A 19,245-nucleotide genomic window follows, 5' to 3' on the forward strand; every position below is an offset into this window, starting at 1 on the left:
TCTGAAATCAGAGTGTCCACATGCACTTGCAACAGTTTTGCTAAATCATAAATGAACAAGGAATATGCAACAAAAAAGCAAGCACAATGAATTTGTTTTGACATACCACAACGTATATGTGGTTCAAAAGCAAGTTGCCAACTTAAATGCTCCAACTGGGGGAAGTGTTCTGAAAGGGAGCTATAAGCATAGGCCACAACCACTCTGATAATCTCCACTACCAATTGATAACTCAGAAACCAAGGAGGCATCTCTAATATGCAGAGCTATAAGGCACTCATGATAAGTAAATGACACAGTTTCGGGGCAAAAATATCAATGCATGTCATACGAGGACATGATACCTCTAAATGTTTCAACTGTAGAGATGGATGAGAGAGTCTTATCTATGTTAAATACATACATCCGCCAACAATACACAGATTCCCAAGGACATTCCAAGAGAGCAGAATGCACTGAATGTCTTTTGTAGTTACATTAATGTATTTGAGACGCTAAGATCTTACGGAAACCAAAACCACAGAATTACTCGTCCTCCCGACTAGCAAGCCTAGCGAGCTTGTTGGTTATCACAACATCGAGTTGTGTAGCACGCTCAACTATCTCTTTTCGCTTCTTCGTTGAAGTATTGTGCGCAATCTCAGCACAGTATGTCCTAGAAAAGAAATGGAAAGGTCATCAGTCAGGTGATACACAAAAAAGTTGCAACACAGCAGAAGGGAAGACGGCGAGTCGGCGACAGAGGAGTTCAAAGGGAAAAATCTATTACCTGTTGTGCATCATCAGAAGTTCCAGCTCGTTGACATTGTTAACAACAAACTTCTTAAAGCCATTAGGCAGGAAGTGACGAGTTTTCTTGTCTGAGCCATACCCAATGTTGGGCATCAACGTTACCCCCTTAAACTTCCTTCGGACTCGCGAATCTATACCTTTTGGCCTGCGCCAGTTTGTGTGGAGGAGACAATCATTCAGATTAATTATTTGGGTATACCATTCAGAGTCAAAAGATACATAAGAAATAAATTGAACTCTATAAGCTTAAGTGCAACAGAGTATCAAAGGAGACGCAGACCTACACCAGCCAATTGGAATACAATTGGAAAGTATCAGAAAAAGCAACAGTGTCCTGGTTCATCCATCTAAACATAAACTGTAGTTTCCGCAAGACACTGATCATAATTCTCATGATCAAAGACAATATCCATTAATCCTATATGATAAATGACTACAGTTTAGAATTTCATTCTGCAACCATAAGATCAATTATTTGGGTATACCATTCATTTTTCAGAAAATAATGTTACTGTTCAAATCAGAAGTGCACAACTGGACTCAGAATAACAAGGACTTCATAAGCATCCAACCCTCGAGCTAAATAATTGAGAAATAGGCCTTTTCTAGCATCGCACCACTCAATATAATCACTCATAATTTGATACAAGAATCAGATGAGGACTTCAACTTCATTAATTTGGTAAAATCATACATTCCTATATTCCTTCTCACTATAAATATACAAGTATAGCATACACCTTCAAACAAGTAAACATTATTTCATATAAAGATTCCAAATATGCAAGTCAAATTTATAACTAAACTAAATTTCTAATGAGCAAATCTTTGATAAAAACAATAACTACAACTACACCATCACTATATTATATTCATACACACTTATCCGCACTAAAGCGAAAAGTCCAAAAACAACCATGTTCAACACAGTCCTTGATCACTCGAACACGCCAATGAAAATTCAAAATTATCATCATCGATACAAAAATAGTCCCAATGTCTAGCACTCGACTCTGAGCAATAAACACTACAATCCAGTCTCCATCTCCTAGATATTAATCCTCTAGCTCAATCGAGAAACAAATGACTAAAAATCGCAAAAATAATCACAAAAACAAATGACAAATAATTCCTCGAATAAAAGTGTTACTAGTTCAAATTAACATAACCAGATATCCATCACATAATTAGAAACCTCAAAACTCCAATTGCATTCAAAATACTATCTCAAAACTACCAGGATTAAGCACAATATAACATCGCAATCATTTCACCGTTTAATTGAATAAAATTAACAACAAAATATCCGATAAATCCTCCAATTTCTTCCTCATTTCTTTCAAACAAAAACACTAAGCTACTACAAAAACACAAATGAGATAATTAACATTCTAGAATCTATAAAGTATACCTTCACGCAGATTTTGCGGTCATGTTGTGGCCTCTTGAACTTCTTCACTCTCTTCGTCACGATTTTCTTGTCTAATAAAGGTACCGCCATTGCTGCTTTTTTCTACAATGTAAAAGAAGGAAATTTAAAGTTTGATTATAGATAATAGAAGATCATTCCAAAAAATTGATCGAATTAGAGAAACAATGGTGAATGAACATAGTTGGAGAGAAACTTACGGAGGAAAAGAAGAAGATTTGCAGAGAAACCCTAGAAGTCGAATAAAACCCTAGAAGAATGATATTACTTAATACTTATTAGTCTATAAGGTGATATGGTTGGGGCTTTTCGAACTCGGTATATTATAATTGGGCTGCAAAAGCCCACATACAATTTAACTTGGAAGTTTACAACTCCATAGTCCCTACCCTCTTGGCTATTGCTTGGAATTGACATCTCGCTCCGACCCTAAACTAATAGTATGACTATATCGGTATATCATCAAAAAGTATACTTCCTCCGTTTCATGATAAGTGAGACACTTCTCTCTTTTATGTGAGAGTTTTTCCAGAGAAGTGTTATACTTATTATGAAACGGAGGAAGTACTAGTTTATTTATCATACATGGGTACATTATCTACATTATATATTTAAGATTAATTTTTGCTCATTGAGAACTTTCATTTTTTTTTTTTGGCAAGTTTTCTCATTTAAATTGGTTCAAATAAATAATGAGAAAAAAAAAACCTTAAGGGCCTGTTCTCTTTGGCATAAAACAGCTCAACTGAACTGAATAGTGATATGTGAGAGTAAAAGTATTGCCAGAGCCGAACTGAACTGAACCGAACTGAATTAAACTGAACTGAATTAAACTGAACTGAAAATAAGTTAGGGAGAACATGTCCTAAATGTGTCATGCTCACTATACATCCGGGTACTCTCAAATTAAATTCTCAATTTTTCCACCTAGCCAGTACCACTTTAATGAAATAAATAAAAGAAGATGAAAATGTGAATAGGAGTATACAACTCTATATACTCCAAATAGTACCTTACAATTTGCACCAAATCACAAAAAGCTTATTGATAACTTGATTTACTTCTCTATCTACATGAGTAAAAGAGATTCGGTTGAAGGTCATAGAAGACTAAAGAATACCACCATATACAATATTTTGGATGTGCCATGAGCATTGAAATCAACGTCGAATAATATTGATATTACAAAATTATCACTTTTATTATGTATTTATTTATACAAAGAAAAATTAGCAAATCATTATGTCGAGGTAATTTCTTTAGCTGTTTGGATAAAGTAAATGATGCGGATCCATATTGATGTAGACATCTGCCAATATATAGGATAAACGATAACTTATTTGATGATCTGTGACTGATCTAATGACTTATAATCTCCAAAATTTGACTAAGCATCTGAATATCCTTGTCGAGGGTCACAATGGTCCAAGGGCATTTATATTTGTGTTGCGAATCTTAATCTACCCTCAATTGACACTTTCAGAAATGAGTTTGGTTGTGAAAAGTTAATATGTCCATAGATGTCATTTTATACAAACAAAGAATAATTAGCTTCTAGCAATTAGCCAAGTCTTACCAAATACATTTATATAATAAGTTAGTCAAATATGCTAAACAAAAAGGTAAAACTCTAAACTCTAACAACTAAACTCCAAACTCTATTTATTAGGATAATTGTAGATGAGAGAGAAAGTTAGAGAGAGAGGCTCTAGACTAAAGTCTTTGAAAATCAGAAAAAATAGAAACCCTAGCCCCTTGCATTTTCCCCAAACCGATTTCAAGAAGTTCCTAGTCACACAATCTACTAAATCTTTTCTAAGTTTAATCTTCATCATCTCCATAATACCAGTATTTGTTGGATGCAATGGAATCCAATTATCCAAAATTTTCATAATTCATACCAGAAGTTTTCCTCAAGTTGGGGTTATAAACTCTCAAAAGAAAATTTTGAGTTTTAAGAGAAAGAATTGTTTTCTCTCTTAAATTCCCCAAATAAATTCTTCTTCTTCAGTTCAGATTTCGCTCCATTTTGTTGATGGTATTAAATAATTCTTTTTTCTTCCCTTCAAGTTTAAAGTGGGTTTCTTAGCCAGGGCTTTAAGGGTTTCGGGTTTCTCGGTGGTGGATGTCGGGATTTGGTCCTTTTCTGCTTTATTGCTGCTCATCTATGGTGCTCGAGTGGGTGCTGGTGTTTTTTGCTCAAAAGATTTCGGGGTTTTGGTGAGTATGAAGTCACTGTATTGTGACTTCCTTGTTTTTTCAGAACCCAAACTTCCCTTTTTTGGGGCCAAAGTGAGTGGGAAGTTGCAGTTACTTGTCTCCATTGCTCTCTTACAATGGAAGCTTGAATTAGCTGCTACGGTATGGCATTACTTAGTCCTATTGCTCTCTAGTATAAGTAATTATTTGCTTTATGCTATAATTATGTTATTCAATAACAGTAGAAACTTGTTCAAGACTTATCAATTGTTAGGAAAAATATGCAGAAATTCATTATGCCTGCATTGCAAGAACTTGTTATTTTCTAAAAACTCCGATTTAGGCTACCGAAGCTATTGGATTGGAATTTTTCACTACATTCTAGGCCCTAGAAGCTATTGGAATGGAGAAAATTGGTTTTGTCAGTATGTGCCAAAAGAGGGCCTTGACTATTTTGTTCATCAGAAAGCTAGGAAAGAAAAATGCAATGTCTTTTTGCAAGCTATTAGTTATATTTCGATGGATATATATAAATTGGAAGTTTGTTTAAAAAAATATATAGGATAGGCTTTCATCTAGTTATGACTCTGACAGAATTGTGGTTGCTTAATCTCAGCTTGTTTGATATAGATAATCACCCGCTGGCTCAAAATATTATGTGGCAGATTTCCATCTTCAGTAAACGTGTTAATTTAAAGGCCATATTCATGTTCTGCCTATTGTTTGTTATTATAGAATTTCTCAATATGTTGATTATCCGTAATCTGAAGGGTTGGTGCAGCATTGGTTGTAATTTTATTTGTCATTTCCTATCCACAAAAAGCTCTTTTAAGGGTGGTAGTACCTATTTGGGTGTGACGCCCATTGGCGGTTGGGCTCATGGGCTGAAAAATATGTCTGCCTTTTTCGCTCTACTTATCATCTACCTAGTTAAACAAGTTTTATATTGTTGCTTAATTTATTTAAAGTTTGTAGACTTCATTAGCATTTCATCCTATAACTTAGTAACTGAAAGTGTTGGTGCTATTATTTATGATATCCTCCTCTTTCATATGACACAGTGGAAACTATCCATTTTGGCCTTGATGCAGATCTTGCTTTCAGAAATCCTCTCTGATTATAGTCAAAGAATGTTTGTATTATCTTTGTATGAAAATAGATGGTTTAAAAGTTATGATCCTTTTTTCTTTTGGATGATAAGGTGGATGAGTTCCAATTCTAGACATCTAGCTTATCTGATGTTGCCTTTTAGAATTTTGGTTATGTTTTATGACCTTTTAATCTCTTGGTTGATCAGGTGGATATTTTCCACTTCTAGATTTCGAGCTAATATGAGGTTGCAAATTATAGCTCTATTGCATCTATTAAACAAGGCTTCCCGGTATCTTCTTATTTCAGTTAGTGGGAAGATACTTCTCTTTATATTCCTCTTATTCTCATTCTACAAGTTTCTCTCTTCCATTTCAAAGGTATGGTGTTGTTCACATCTGACCTTTTATGTTATAATCCATTTATTCAATACTTTTAGATTGGTAATCAAGCTTTTTTGGTATAATACAATGTTGCTTTTGTTTATTTCTTTCAAGAATTTCTTTTTTTACTCCATTCTAGGCCCCAGAAACTATTGGAATGGAGTAGATTGTTCTGCTTTTCCTTTGCCTATAGAAGGTTGTGGCTATTGCGTTTGCCAAATCTCTGTCAAGAAAAATGTCATTGAGCATGTGATTATTGTTATTAAATTGGCATTATATGTATTTCAGTTGTCTGATTATTATTATTGCTCCATCTCTCAGAATTTTATGTGGATGTTTATGAAGTTGGGCAAGTTTGCTATACGAACTCTTTATTTTAGGCTCTGTCATTCCTATTTGGGAATGAGAATTCTAATTGATAAGAATTGTTGGCCTGATTTAGTCTTTAGCACCTTCTCGTATGATCTAATATTGAAATTTTCAGTAATGCTCGTAAAGAAAGCCTCCTTTTTAATTTCACTCGCTATTGCAAATGCGAGATTGAATCAATTGGCTTCTTTCCATCTTTGGGCTTTTAAAGTTGCTGTCTCGTACATCAAATTAGCAAAATCAAATCTTTTTTGTAATGGTGCTCATCTAGTTCTTGTCACTGCATTGTCGATGGTTTTCAATGTCAGAGATCTGGCCAATCTGAATTTTTGCTCATGTAGTGTTTGTGCGGAGAAAATAATTGTTATCAGGTGTGTCGAGGGGCAAGACTTAGTAAGTCTTGCCTTCCAAAAGTATATGTTTTATGATTATAAGTAGTTGGAATATAAGAGGTTCGAGGAGGCATTTAGCTATGGAAGAAGTAAAAGTTTTTTGTAAATCCAAGAAAGTTCAAATCATGATGCTATGTGAGACTAAAGTGCTAACTCCTCCTTCTGAGGGATGTGTTATGTACTGTGGCTTCACTCATTTTGACTTCCTTCCGTCAATGGGGTTAGCAGGGGGTATGTGGATCATGTGGAAAAATGATAATTGTAATCCGTTTGTTCTATCTTCCATTAGTAAATCTTCTCGTTTTTGGGCTTGTAAAATTGAGCTATTAGCCATTAATTTTAGCTTTATTACTATTTTCATCTATGCTCCTCCGAATTATAATTTGAAGTATGAATTTCGGGATGAACTAATTGATTTTATTAGAAGGCTCGAAAGCCCTTTCATTATAGTAGGGGACTTCAATGAGTTAAGTTCTCATTTAGATAAACTAGTTGGGGCTGAATTTAGATTTTCCAGATTAGCTATTATGAATTATTTTTACTCTGCTATCGACTGCATAGAACTCCCTTTTGAAGGGAACCCGTATACTTGGCGAAAAACAAGAAGTGGTCCAAATAATATTTTGGAAAGGTTAGATCGATAAGGGGGTTGCGAGTATAAGTTGGTTAAATGCTTTCCCAAATGTAAAAATTATTCATCATCTTTTTTCTTCTTCAGATCACTGTCCTATATCCTTGGAAATCAAAACCCATAGTAATCTAATAGCCCCCCTTTTAAAATTTGATAAAGTATGGACAACTCGAAAGGATTTTGATGTTTTAATTAAGAAAACTTGGTGTCAAAGGTTTCAAGGTTCGAATATGTATTGCTTAACAAAAAAGTGCAAACTTTTAAAGGAGAAAGCTAAAACTTGGGTCACTACCAGATTTGGAAATATATCTAGACAACTAAGTAGTGTTGAAGGAAAGTTAGGTAGAATTCAAAATCAACTACTTGAACAAAATAATCGCCCTCATTTAATTAGACAACAAAACTTGCTTTTAGCTAAGCAAACAAAATTGTTAGACTTTCAAGACTCCTATTGGAAAATCAAGGCTAAGTCTAATAATTTAAAATTTGGAGATGCAAACACAAAGTATTATCATGCATGTGCCTCGATTAAACGAAATCGTAATTTAATTACTTCTATTAAAGATCCGTCAGACCGTTTAGTTACTCAACCAAAATTAGTAGAAGAATGTTTTACTAATGCGTTTAAGAAGAGATTTTCTAAGAATATGGATTGTTATTTTGATTATGACTCCGATCTTTCTTTATTAGAGTGTATAATTTCTGAAAATGATAACATAGACCTATGCGCTGATAATATGATAGACGAAGTCAAATCTGCTCTATTTGATCTAGCACCGGATAAATCTCCGGGTCCAGATGGGTTTACTCCTTTCTTCTATCAAAAGTATTGGACTCTTGTGGGAAACTCAGTGTATAGGGCTATTAAAGCTTTTTTTCACTCAGGAAAAATCTTAAAAGAAATTAATCATACTTTTATAACTCTTATCCGTAAAATAGAAGCTCCATCTAACCCAAATCATTTTCGACCTATAAGTCTTTGCTCAACTATTTATAAAATTATTTCAAAAATTATGGCGAATAGATTGAAAGTCGTGTTGGGTCGGATTATTCATCCTTTACAAGGGGCTTTTGTCCCAGAAAGACAAATTCAAGATAATATTTTATTAGCTCATGAAGTGTTCCATTCTTTTAAGAATAAAAAAGGAAGAGAAGGGTGGTTAGCTATTAAATTAGATATGGAAAAAGCTTTAAGATCATGATGCAAATTTGAATTTCAATAGCTGCCCACCTATCGTAAGTGGGTATATGGAAAAAGCTTATGATAGACTAGAATGGAGCTTTATTTTACATTTAAAAAATTGGGTTTTTGTGAGAAATGGATTAATTGGCTCCATCAATGCATTACAACTGTGTCATTTTTCGTTCTGGTAAATGGTATTCCTGGAGATATGTTCTTACCCTCTAGAGGTATTCGTCAAGGAGATCCTCTTTCCCGTATATTTTTATTCTATGTGCAGAAATTTTAGCTCGTCAATTGTTTCAAGCTAGTGCTATAGATTCTCGATTGATAGGGGTCACTCTTGGTCATTCTAGAATTAACATTCCTTTTTTAACTTTTGCGGATGATACAATGATTTTTGCAAAAGCTAAAGTAGAAAGTTGTCATGCTATAAAATCTATTCTTAACAAGTACTGCTCAATGTCAGGCCAACTTGTCAATTTTCATAAGTCTACTTTTCAATGTACTACAAATACCCCAGCAGAATTATTAAGTGTTTTTCTGAATATTCTCCAGATGGATGATTCTCTATCACTAGGTAACTATTTGGGTTGCCCAATCATTAGTAGCAAGGTTACAAATACAACTTTTAGTTCTATTCAAGAAAAAGTCTCCTCTCAGCTTACCAAGTGGAGAGCCAATTCTCTATCTCAAGCAGGTAGAGCTATTTTAATCCAGTCAAATCTGGCTTCTAAAGCTAGCTTCCAAATGCAAAGTTTTATTCTCCCTCCTTCTATCCTCTCTTCTTTAGATAAAAACTATAGGAATTTTCTTTGGAATAAAGATCAGAACTCTAAAGCTCCTAACTTGATAGGGTGGGATAAGATTTGTACACCAAAAAAATTTGGAGGATTGGGGTTGAGAAAAGCTAAAATTAATAACTTAGCTCTTCAGTTCAAATTTCTTTGGAAAATACTTAGGATGCCTAACAATTTATGGGTCAAACTCGTTAAGCAGAAATATTTAAAACAAGACACCTTATTCACTTATAAAACTAAAGCTAATGTATCTTGGCAATGGCGTAAACTAATGACTCTTCGTACGCCTTTTAAGCAAGGTCTTAGATGTATGGTGGGGAATGGGGAGTCTATCTCATTTTGGAATGACAATTGGGTGTTTAATTACCCTATTACAAAGAAGTACTCCCCTGTTATTGGGTCAGAGGAATTGACGGTTAATTTCTTCATTACCGATGCTGCTCAATGGAATAAAGAACTTCTCTTAAACTATGTTCCGTTTAATGTAGTGGAAGATATTTTAAAAATCTTTATCCCTTATAATAAAATGGCAGATAGAATGTTTTGGGGCCTTACTGCAGATGGTGAATATTCGGTTAAGTCGGGTGTTGCTCTGCTTCAAGGGTATGGCTTAGATCCGCCTAATCAGGTTAGCTTTGCATGGATTTAGGGTTTGTCCATCCCCCCTAAGATTAAATTCTTTATGTGAAAAATTTGTCAGAATGGTCTCCCTACTAAAAAGAGGTTAGAAATGAGTCATATTTTCCTTCCTTTAGAGTGTGTTTTTTGTAACTACCACTCAGAAGATGACCATCACTTATTTCTTGACTGTCCTTTTGTTCATGATGTTTTAGAAATAGTTAATGTCAATGGGTTTTTCTCTCCCCTTCCTATTGATAATAGTGATCTTTCCTTTATTGAGTATTTGTGCAATCTTAAGTCTTGTTTGACTCTTAAGAACCTCAATTTCTATGCTATTGTGTGGTGGTTTATTTGGTATGCTAGAAATAGTATCACTTTTCGTCGGGAAAGCTTTTCTCCAGCCAAACTAGGGGCAATGATTAAAGCTTATATGCGTAACCTAGATTGTTCCTTATTTAATTCTTCCAATTTAGATTATAGTCAGCATGTTGTTAAAGCGGCTAAAAAGCCTAGGCCTAATATTAGTTGGTCCCCCCCTCCTCTTGATTTTGTTAAACTTAATTTTGATGGTTCCAAGTTACAGAATGGAAGTACAGCTTATGGCTTTGTTATTGAAGATTCTGTGGGGAAGCTTTTGCTTAGTGGTGCTAACACCATAGCTGATAATTATTCTATTTTAGTTTCCGAGGCCTGGGGTCTAAGAGAAGGTATAAGGGGAGCTCTGTATCTGGGGGCTAATAATATTACAATTGAGGGTGATAATCTCTCGGTTATTCAAGCTATCAAAAGAATCTAGAAAATTCCCTGGTCTATTAATGCTCTCATTAATGATGCAGCTGATGATTTGAGAAAATTTGATAAGTATCATATTCAGCATGTTTTTAGAAAATCTATTTGCTGCCGACTGGATGGCACATTATGGCCATTCCACTTCTAATCTCTGTTATTGGTTTGAATCTCCTGATATTGCTTTTTCCAAGACCATCCGTAAGGATGCTTTAGGGTGGCCTGTTAATTGGGTTCCTCTGTGGTTTCTTTCTTTTTGGCTAAAAAAAAAACTCCAAACTCTATTTGTCACACAAGGACAAAAGCTTTTCCAAAAACACCACAACCAAATAGGGATGGGCATGGGTCCAGGACCCTACCTGGACCCTGTTGGACCAGACCCTAATTTAAGGGTCTGGGTCCAACTTTTTCAGACCCTAAGGGTCCGGGTCCGGGTCTGGGTCCAAGTGAATTTTTTAGGGTCCGGGTCCGGGTCTTAAAATTTTGGACCCAGACCCGACCCTTAGACCCTAAACTTATTTAATATATACATTTTTATATTTTTCTTAAAAAAATAAATTGATTTTCTAAAAGACTAAAACCTAAATTAAACACCAAAACACCCATTCTGAACTCTTATGTAAGTTATATTTGTTTCGTTTTTTTTTCAGTTTGTATGTCTGTGTTTGTTTCGTTTTTTTTCAGTTTATATGTTTGTGAATTGTGTTTGTTTCGTTTTTTTTCAATTTATAAGTTTGTGTTTGTTTCGCTTTTTTCAATTTTTGTGTTTGTTTCGTTTTTTTCAATTTTTGTGTTTGTTTCATGCGAATTTCAGATGATTATTGATATTAATAATGCTGAAAATTTGGCAAAATAAAGAATTTAGGCCTGGACCCTCCAGACCCTCTAGACCCTCCAGACCCTAAGGGTCTGGGTCTGGGTCTGGGTCTGGGTCCAATTTTTTCAGGCCCTTAGGGTCCGGGTCCAGGTCTACAAAAAAATTAGGGTCCGGGTCTAGGGTCCACCTAGACCCGACCCAGACCATACCCTTGCCCATCCCTACAACCAAATATGAAACTACCTGATATATTTACTTCCTCCGTTTTTTTTTAGATGTTACACTTTCTACTTTAGGAAGTTTTAAATTAGATGTTACACTTTTATTTTGGGTAATAACTTCTCTCTATCTTTCTCCTATCACATGTTCACATAAGACCCTTTTGTTTTTCATTCTCTCTATCTCTCTCTTCTCCAACAATTACCTAAGAGTTCGTGATTTGAAAAGTATAACATCTAATAAAAAACGGAGGAAGTATATCATTTTCCCTTTTGTCCTTGTAACAATATACAATCTCATTTGCTTTTTATTTAAGGTTCTTGCACCCTTGCTATATCAAGCATCAACTTAACAAGTATGCAGAACAGGGGTAAGGCGAACATTTAAGTTTTGACTGAAATCACACTACTGTGATCAAACCAAAAGCAGAAATGAAACATAAACCAAGCTTTGCTCATTCAAATATCTTAGGGGGTGATTTTTGAGCTCCATAGGAGTGAATTACTGATACTGATGGCTAAAGTCAAAATGAAATCCTCCACAATATGAAGGCGCAAAAAAATTTAGAACATAAACCTCTAAAAATAAATATTAATAACAAAGGGGTACATTAAACTTCGCCTAAGATCCTCAGTGTACTGCAGAAGACGCACAACAAGATGAAAGAGAATGAGAGCCGGAAGATGGTAGGTTCACTAGGAGATGCACCTCATATTCACAATCGTCTGAATTTAGCCCAATCCCTTCGAACCAGAACACTTACCCATTGGTACAACCATATAAGTATTACATAAGATTAGCTCTCTTCAAAAACCTTATTGTTCTGCAATAGTGTGGCCAGATCGATTCCACGAAATCAAGGTACTTCTCATACATCCACTCTTGAACTACCTTCCATTTGCTTGTTGACAGCTCTTTGTGGTCCATGCCTTTTACATTGATAAATGGTTGCCAAAATTGAGCTTGAAGCTTACCTTCAGCTAAGTAGTTGCATGCTATTGAGTAGTATGTTGGCAGGTTTTTTACCACCTTAACCGATTGCTTGAAGGAGAAAACATATAGAGCGAAAATCCCCCGAAGCAGCTTAACATAAAGAGCTACAATCAGGGGACCTACGATCCACAAGGGAGTCAATTCTCGTGAAACTTGGCCGCCATACTTGACATTCACAGCTAGGTAGAGAGGAATGCTACAGAACATCAGAAAAGTCACAACTAAGAAGATAGTACATTAACATAACAATGTTATAGCCAACCATGTAAAAAATTTATGCATCACCAATGCTACTTCATATCAGTACAGAAGAAAACAAAGGTAAACAGTAAAGTATATTATATTCAACCATGTATTGAGTTGGAAAGATGTTGGACTGAAATATATGAGTATGTACTCGATCATTTACGCCATGACTTCATAGCTACAGGTTACAGGAAGGTGACCTAAATAGCTTGACAATCTAGGTAAATAGTAAAGTATTCTTGTTGTGAACTTGCGAACTTGCATAGTAAATAGTAATTATATTCAACCATGTATTGAGTTGGAAAGATGTTGGACTGAAATATATGAGTATGTACTCGATCATTGACGCCATGACTTCATAGCTACAGGTTACAGGAAGGTGACCTAAATAGCTTGACAATCTTTAACCTAAATAATCGGCATAATCTAATCTTAAGAGCAGTAAATTAGCTTAAATGATAAAAGGGAAAACTCTGAACCAAGCCTTACTGAATATAATTACGTTAAACAATTTCAGATTAGTTAGTCAAATTGTAAGTTTACTTACATTCTAAGGACTTGACTCTTAACTACGTAGTCTAGCAAAGACTACTTAAACCATGTACGAGAGTTGGATAAAGTTACCTAAATAACTTATTAAGTATAGTTCTGCATCAGGTAGCATAGATAGATCATTTGTATATGTAACACAGTTAAATGCTTACAAATCTCCAGCACGTTATGTCATGTTATAGAGTAGAAGTATTCTAAGGCCATAACAGATTTCCTACAATGCAATGGAATGTCGACATATGCTGATGGGAACTCAGTAAATCATTTCTGAGGGGATCTCAGAGAACTATACTGAGGAGATCTCAGTGTATCAAACTAACTGAGGCGATAGTGTAGCATTAAAGCTGAGGGGACTCAGTAAATTATTATAACTATTATAACTGAGGGGATTTCAATGAGTTACTATAACTGACGGGATCTCAGTGAGGTGCTGTAATACTATTCCAGAACACAAGTACTATGGTAGCTGAAGGTAGTACACTACAGAGAACGGGAACCGAACTAGATATATGGCTTAGCTTAAATCTTTATATTTCTTTCCCTGTGCGTGTATCCTGACCATGTATGTTTTGTATTTGCTCCGCTATCTTGACCATGTATGTTTTGTATTTGCTGAAACTGTCGGCTTATCTACAGGTAAATAGGGTGGTGGTCTTGTTGGTTGCTTGCGTGTGTTTTGGCTTACTCTATTTACATGTCGCGGTGAGGACACGGCAATTACATAATGAAAACGTTAAACTAAGTTTTCTTGTTTTGTAACTTAATAGTTAAATTTTAGTAAATATTTTGGAACTGGTTGTAATTTGAATAACTAGTTTAAGATGTAATAACCTATGGATACCAAGTGGCTCCTATGAATTTGAGTAAGATCTTGAGTTGCAGGAGTTCATAGCACGCTATAACCCAGTGGATCGCCTAAACTCCTACAATAGTCAGGTACTTATAACAATAGTAACGGATTTTGTATTTTTCTTGCGGATGTGTAACAAAAATGAAAATCACAAAAAGCGATAAGAGTTTGGGGCAACAGAAAGTTTCAAACATAAACCATATACTTACAATATTAGTAGTGGAACCGTTATTGTTGCATCCAGCCCCAGAAAGTAGCACATAACCAACTTTAGAATCTGACCTCTTTCCTTAGACTTGGTTGCTTTTTGTTCTGGCAGATGGTCTAATTGAGGTGGCCTTTCCAAGATATCATTTCCAGCTTCGGCTGCTGCTCCTGTTTGCAGAAGACTCAACCATTTTGAGAACAATCCATGTATAGACTGATATTGCGATATTGTATTGTTTGGTTCAGACGCACAAGGTAGTGGCGTATCCTGGGCTGCGAGAGACTCTGTTAGGTTTTCCTCCCTTTCTTGTGGGAGGAAAGAGACTTTGACTGAGCTTTTAGGTGATGTTGGTTTATTTGACGCATCTTCTGTTTTCTCATTTTGGATATTTCCTTTGAAGGATGAAATTTGTAATGATTTTCTGTTAGCTTCACGCACACATTTCAGTACTGGCCTGCAGCAGTAAACAACTTGAGTAAACTTAGCATTAACAATTCAGGGACCATGAGAAAAAGAGTTTTTAACTCGTCCACAAGTAATTCAAGAGGTATTAGTTATATACATAACCTAATTACCACATGTGCTATATTCCAATGTGCATCAATGTGCACACAAGGGAAAAAGATATACATTTAACACATTGTACACCTGAAAAATTGAAATCTCAAGCCTGACATACTTTATCTCTTCAAGAATAGGCTGTAATACAAATGTGAAATTTAATATATTGGACTTAAATTAGCACCAAAATCTGAGAAGACCTATAGGATTATTTGACTTTAATGGCTTATTCGAACAAAAATAAGAAATCCTCTCAGTTTCAGTCACTAAAATGTATTTCCCTTTTACTCTTTATAAGGGTTCACGACATTAAAAGAAGCCAACAGGACGAAAACTGAAACAACACAAGTTCTAGTCTCTCAGTCCCTACTTTTCCTTGTTTTATTCAAATAATGCATTATGGACGTCTAGTGTGTATTCTCATGTTTAATATCACAGAACATGCAGAAATAAGAAGAGACGAGAGAGTAACAATAGTGAAACGTAGCATAATAGCCTGAATGATACTCTGATGCTTCATGAGAAGTTGCCTAAATGATAGATAAAAGGGCAGGACATTCACCTCAAAGGAAAAGCATGCTTTAGTGAGATACACCTATCAGTTTGTAAAATCGTTTGAAATCGGACAATATTTTGCCTTAACCTTATTCCTTTGCTCCACGATAAAGTTCTTAGAGGAACTGCAGCACAATAACTCTGGAGTAAAAAAAAAGGAAATTCAGATGAATATAAAACAAAAGATCATATATACACATACAAACACACACCACCACATTTTAGCCTCCAAAGCCATATCTTTTAAACTGTCTGCGTAATCACATGACAACATTCAGATGAAGTAGCTATAAACTTGAATTCGATCATATAAAATAGGGTCTAACTAACCAATTCTTATTGGGGGAGGATACTTCCGTTTAAATTATTTATGTGTCAATTGGTGAAAAAGGCCTATAAAGTATAAGTACATCAACCTAGGTGATTCTTTGATTTTATTTTTACCTGTTCTCTTTGATATCTCTTCATTAGTTGTCATACAGCGAAAGTTAGTCACACACTATCTCTATTAGTTGATTAGATTCACACTAATGTTTTAAATTACAAAAAAAATTCAATAACCACAATTTCTATAATTAAAAATCTCTTACCTGTGTATGATGGGTCACCAAAACCATTTCATCTACGTCAAACAGTAAACCATTTACCCAGTTCAAGGACCTGTTAACAAAAATAGTTAAAGAGCTAATACAAGCAGACAAATATTAAGAGGCTCATCTAGGAAATACTCAAGAATGAATTAAAAATAAATGATGGTTTGATTGTTGATATAGCTTCAAATGTAAAGCAAATCGTGGAGAGCATTCGCGCAATTGCCTCATAAAAAGTTGCATTTAAATGGATTGAGCAACCAAAGATTATACTACAAACTAGTACTCCTATATAATCTTCAAAAACTCAAATTAACAACAACAAACATAAAAAACTACCGCACTCTTCCTTATCAATCACTTCACAAAAGTATATTTCTTCTAATTGGCAATCTTCACTAAGTTATCAAATCCAAACAACTTGATAACAAGATAATATTCAAAACTACAAAATACCCACCAACTTTATCAAGAATTATTATGACACCCTAAATTTGTTCATTATGTTTCTCAATGTAATCCCTACCTATAATTAACATTTCCCTCTCAAATATTTCAACTTTACCAATAATCCTAATTCTACGTAAATAAAGATTTACTTATATAATTATATTCAGCCTTTTTGTGAATTACCAAGATAACAAGCCAGAGTTTCAAATGTTAACTACAACCAGAATTAATAAATGAGGGCAAATATATTCTTTAAAACTTACGAGCAATGTAAAACAAATTAGAGAAAAAAAGCAAAGAAATTGGAATGCAATAATCTAAAAGGGAGGAGAGAGAAAGAGGAAATGAAGCTGAGGAGGATACCTGGAGTTGCCGCCGAGTGGTGGGAGGAGAGAGGAAGAGTGAGGGTGAGGGAGATGAAAATTGAGGATTTGGATTTGATTAGAGGTTTGGAGGAGGTGGATAAAAACTAACTTTTTAAAGCTCTTTTTCTTTGGAGGGGGAAGAAGGGGAGCTCGAAGCGCGTGGTGGGTGAAACGTGTTTCGACGAGCGAGCAGAGCTCGACCAAGTTAGAAATCTAGTCTCTATTTTTTTTTTTTTATTAGGAAATTAAGTCAGTCAAAAGGCTAATCCCTACCACGCTATTAGCAAACACCAGCTAGTAAGGCATGCATAGCATGCTAAGGAAATACCCCAACATCATGCTAGGGTTAAGGATCGAACCCTTGACCTCAAGGGCCAAGAGGAAGCGCTCTATCCACTTGAGCTAACTCCTATCCTTAGAAATCTAGTCTCTGTAGACTAGCTTTATATGCACGCATGTAAATTTGTTATCAAGATTGAATTTCTTGTATAATTATTTCAAGTAATTAAGAAATTTGGCAATAAATATTATACTTCGTGACCTTTTTAAAAATAAATATTTAGTTTGTCCAAAATTTTATATAAATACCAAGATGGACTACTTTTTTCTTTTGGAATGACTACCACTTAACGGAATCTTATTGTACGGGACCTTATAAACCCTTGACGGATAATTGTCATGATATATGTCGGCCATCTACATATGCCGGTCACCAGGTAACTTCTGAAAAGGATGTCGTGTTGATCATTACACCATGGGCCGACAAGGTTAGACTTGCCAGCCTAACAAGCCCGCTCGAGAATGAATCATATTTGTCGGTCTGACAGAAGTACCAAACAACGATGTTTACGTGTATGGGTCGATTTACTATATATACGTGTACGTAGAGGATTCCATATTAAGGAACCGACCTACTGTTCATCGCCTATAAATAGACCACCACATTGTTCCAAAGGTACATTCATTCTAACCCTAATTACCTTATCTGTACATTATCTTGACAAACCTTGTCTTACTTAGGTAGCGGAATGAGTTGCATCGACAACCCTTCAAAGGTCAATTATCCTTGTTACTTGTGCAGGTACACCGACAAAATACATCGGCATACCGACATTGCCAACCCATGTCATCCCTTCAACGACCGCCAACCCTTGATATCCACAGTTTCATACCCAAAACAATTGACGCTAGAAGGAGGGCACGGACCCCAATCTTACCGGCAACGTGGGCCCAGGCGATGCCCTAGTTCATCTAAGTATGACAGTGTCATTACCGACCCTGATCTAGTTTTCGTGGCAGTAGAGGATGAAAATCCTGAATCACTTACAGACTATGGCATGAGGACTCCAGCAAGTCCCACCCTAAGGACACCATCCTCGGGTATGGTACAGTTCACCCCTGAACAGTTCCAAGCAGTCAAAGCATGTTTGATGCCATGGCCTCCCGCAACCAGTTAACAATTCTCAAACTAAGTGTCCTGGAAGGGTTATTGGCCACGACTAGGACGACAACCCTATAAGAACGAACAAGCCTTCCTCTCATGACGGGCGCCGCCTTGAGAGGGAATTGATAGATGAAGGCTATGAGGAAGAGACACTACAAGAAAAACATTTTTGGGCGACGACCTTTTCAGTTTAGGCAACGAAAATTTATTTCGTTACACTTTAATAAGGGTTTGGGAAACATTCAATGATTCGTTGCCCTTTTGTTCTTTATGGGCAACAAGCGTCGCACAAATCAAGAGTTGGCTTCGAGTTTGGTATTTTGATTGCATAAATTTGAGATCATGGGCCACGAAAATACAAAATCATCGCCCCATATATAGGTAATGGACAACAAATTGACTATCTAGTCTCCCGTTCCCTGATAAAAAGGCATAAACATTTCTATAATGTGATTTCCCTCCTATTTTTTTAATCTATTGAGCATATTTTTCTCTTTCTCCCCCTTTGACCTTATAGTCCGTCGTCTCCAATAACCTAATAACCACCCACTCCACCCACATCTTCATCCTAGAAAACCTTAGCCCCCTTCCACTACCTCTCGTTCTATCTCCTCAATCAGCCTCTCTTAGACTCCTATTTGTCATCTATGTGGTTGTCTCTTCTCTTCTCTTTGCCTAATTCCTTTTTTTTGATAACAAAGGATGTCACTGCTGATTTGGTGAT

At 35.6% G+C, this 19,245-nt stretch overlaps 2 protein-coding genes across 4 annotated transcripts; both read right to left on the reverse strand.

Moving 5' to 3' along the window:
- Nucleotides 1-299: 299 nt before the first annotated feature.
- LOC104887383 (60S ribosomal protein L32-1) lies at nt 300-2,527 on the reverse strand. The gene is made up of 4 exons (XM_010672000.2): nt 2,422-2,527; nt 2,204-2,305; nt 770-951; nt 300-655 (listed from the first exon to the last, which is right to left on the reverse strand). The coding sequence occupies exons 2-4, from the start codon at nt 2,291-2,293 to the stop codon at nt 526-528; spliced, it is 402 nt and encodes a 133-aa protein (XP_010670302.2). The 5' UTR covers nt 2,294-2,305; nt 2,422-2,527; the 3' UTR covers nt 300-525.
- A 9,612-nt stretch (nt 2,528-12,139) lies between these two features.
- Nucleotides 12,140-17,335, reverse strand: LOC104887288 (hypothetical protein). Of its 3 annotated transcripts, none has more exons than XM_048638452.2 (5): nt 17,076-17,329; nt 16,263-16,332; nt 15,761-15,813; nt 14,558-15,010; nt 12,140-12,896 (listed from the first exon to the last, which is right to left on the reverse strand). In XM_048638452.2, exons 2-5 carry the CDS (start codon nt 16,287-16,289, stop codon nt 12,494-12,496), a joined length of 936 nt encoding a protein of 311 aa, XP_048494409.1. In that variant the 5' UTR covers nt 16,290-16,332; nt 17,076-17,329; the 3' UTR covers nt 12,140-12,493. The 3 variants fall into 3 exon arrangements, with proteins under 3 accessions (XP_048494409.1, XP_010670202.2, XP_048494410.1); XM_010671900.3 differs by having other exon boundaries at nt 15,680-15,813; nt 17,076-17,326; XM_048638453.2 differs by having other exon boundaries at nt 12,739-12,879; nt 15,680-15,813; nt 17,076-17,335.
- Between the last annotated feature and the right edge of the window lie 1,910 nt (nt 17,336-19,245).

This window comes from Beta vulgaris, chromosome 2, assembly GCF_026745355.1.
Source record: "Beta vulgaris subsp. vulgaris cultivar EL10 chromosome 2, EL10.2, whole genome shotgun sequence".
In the NCBI taxonomy this organism is placed as follows: domain Eukaryota; kingdom Viridiplantae; phylum Streptophyta; class Magnoliopsida; order Caryophyllales; family Amaranthaceae; genus Beta; species Beta vulgaris.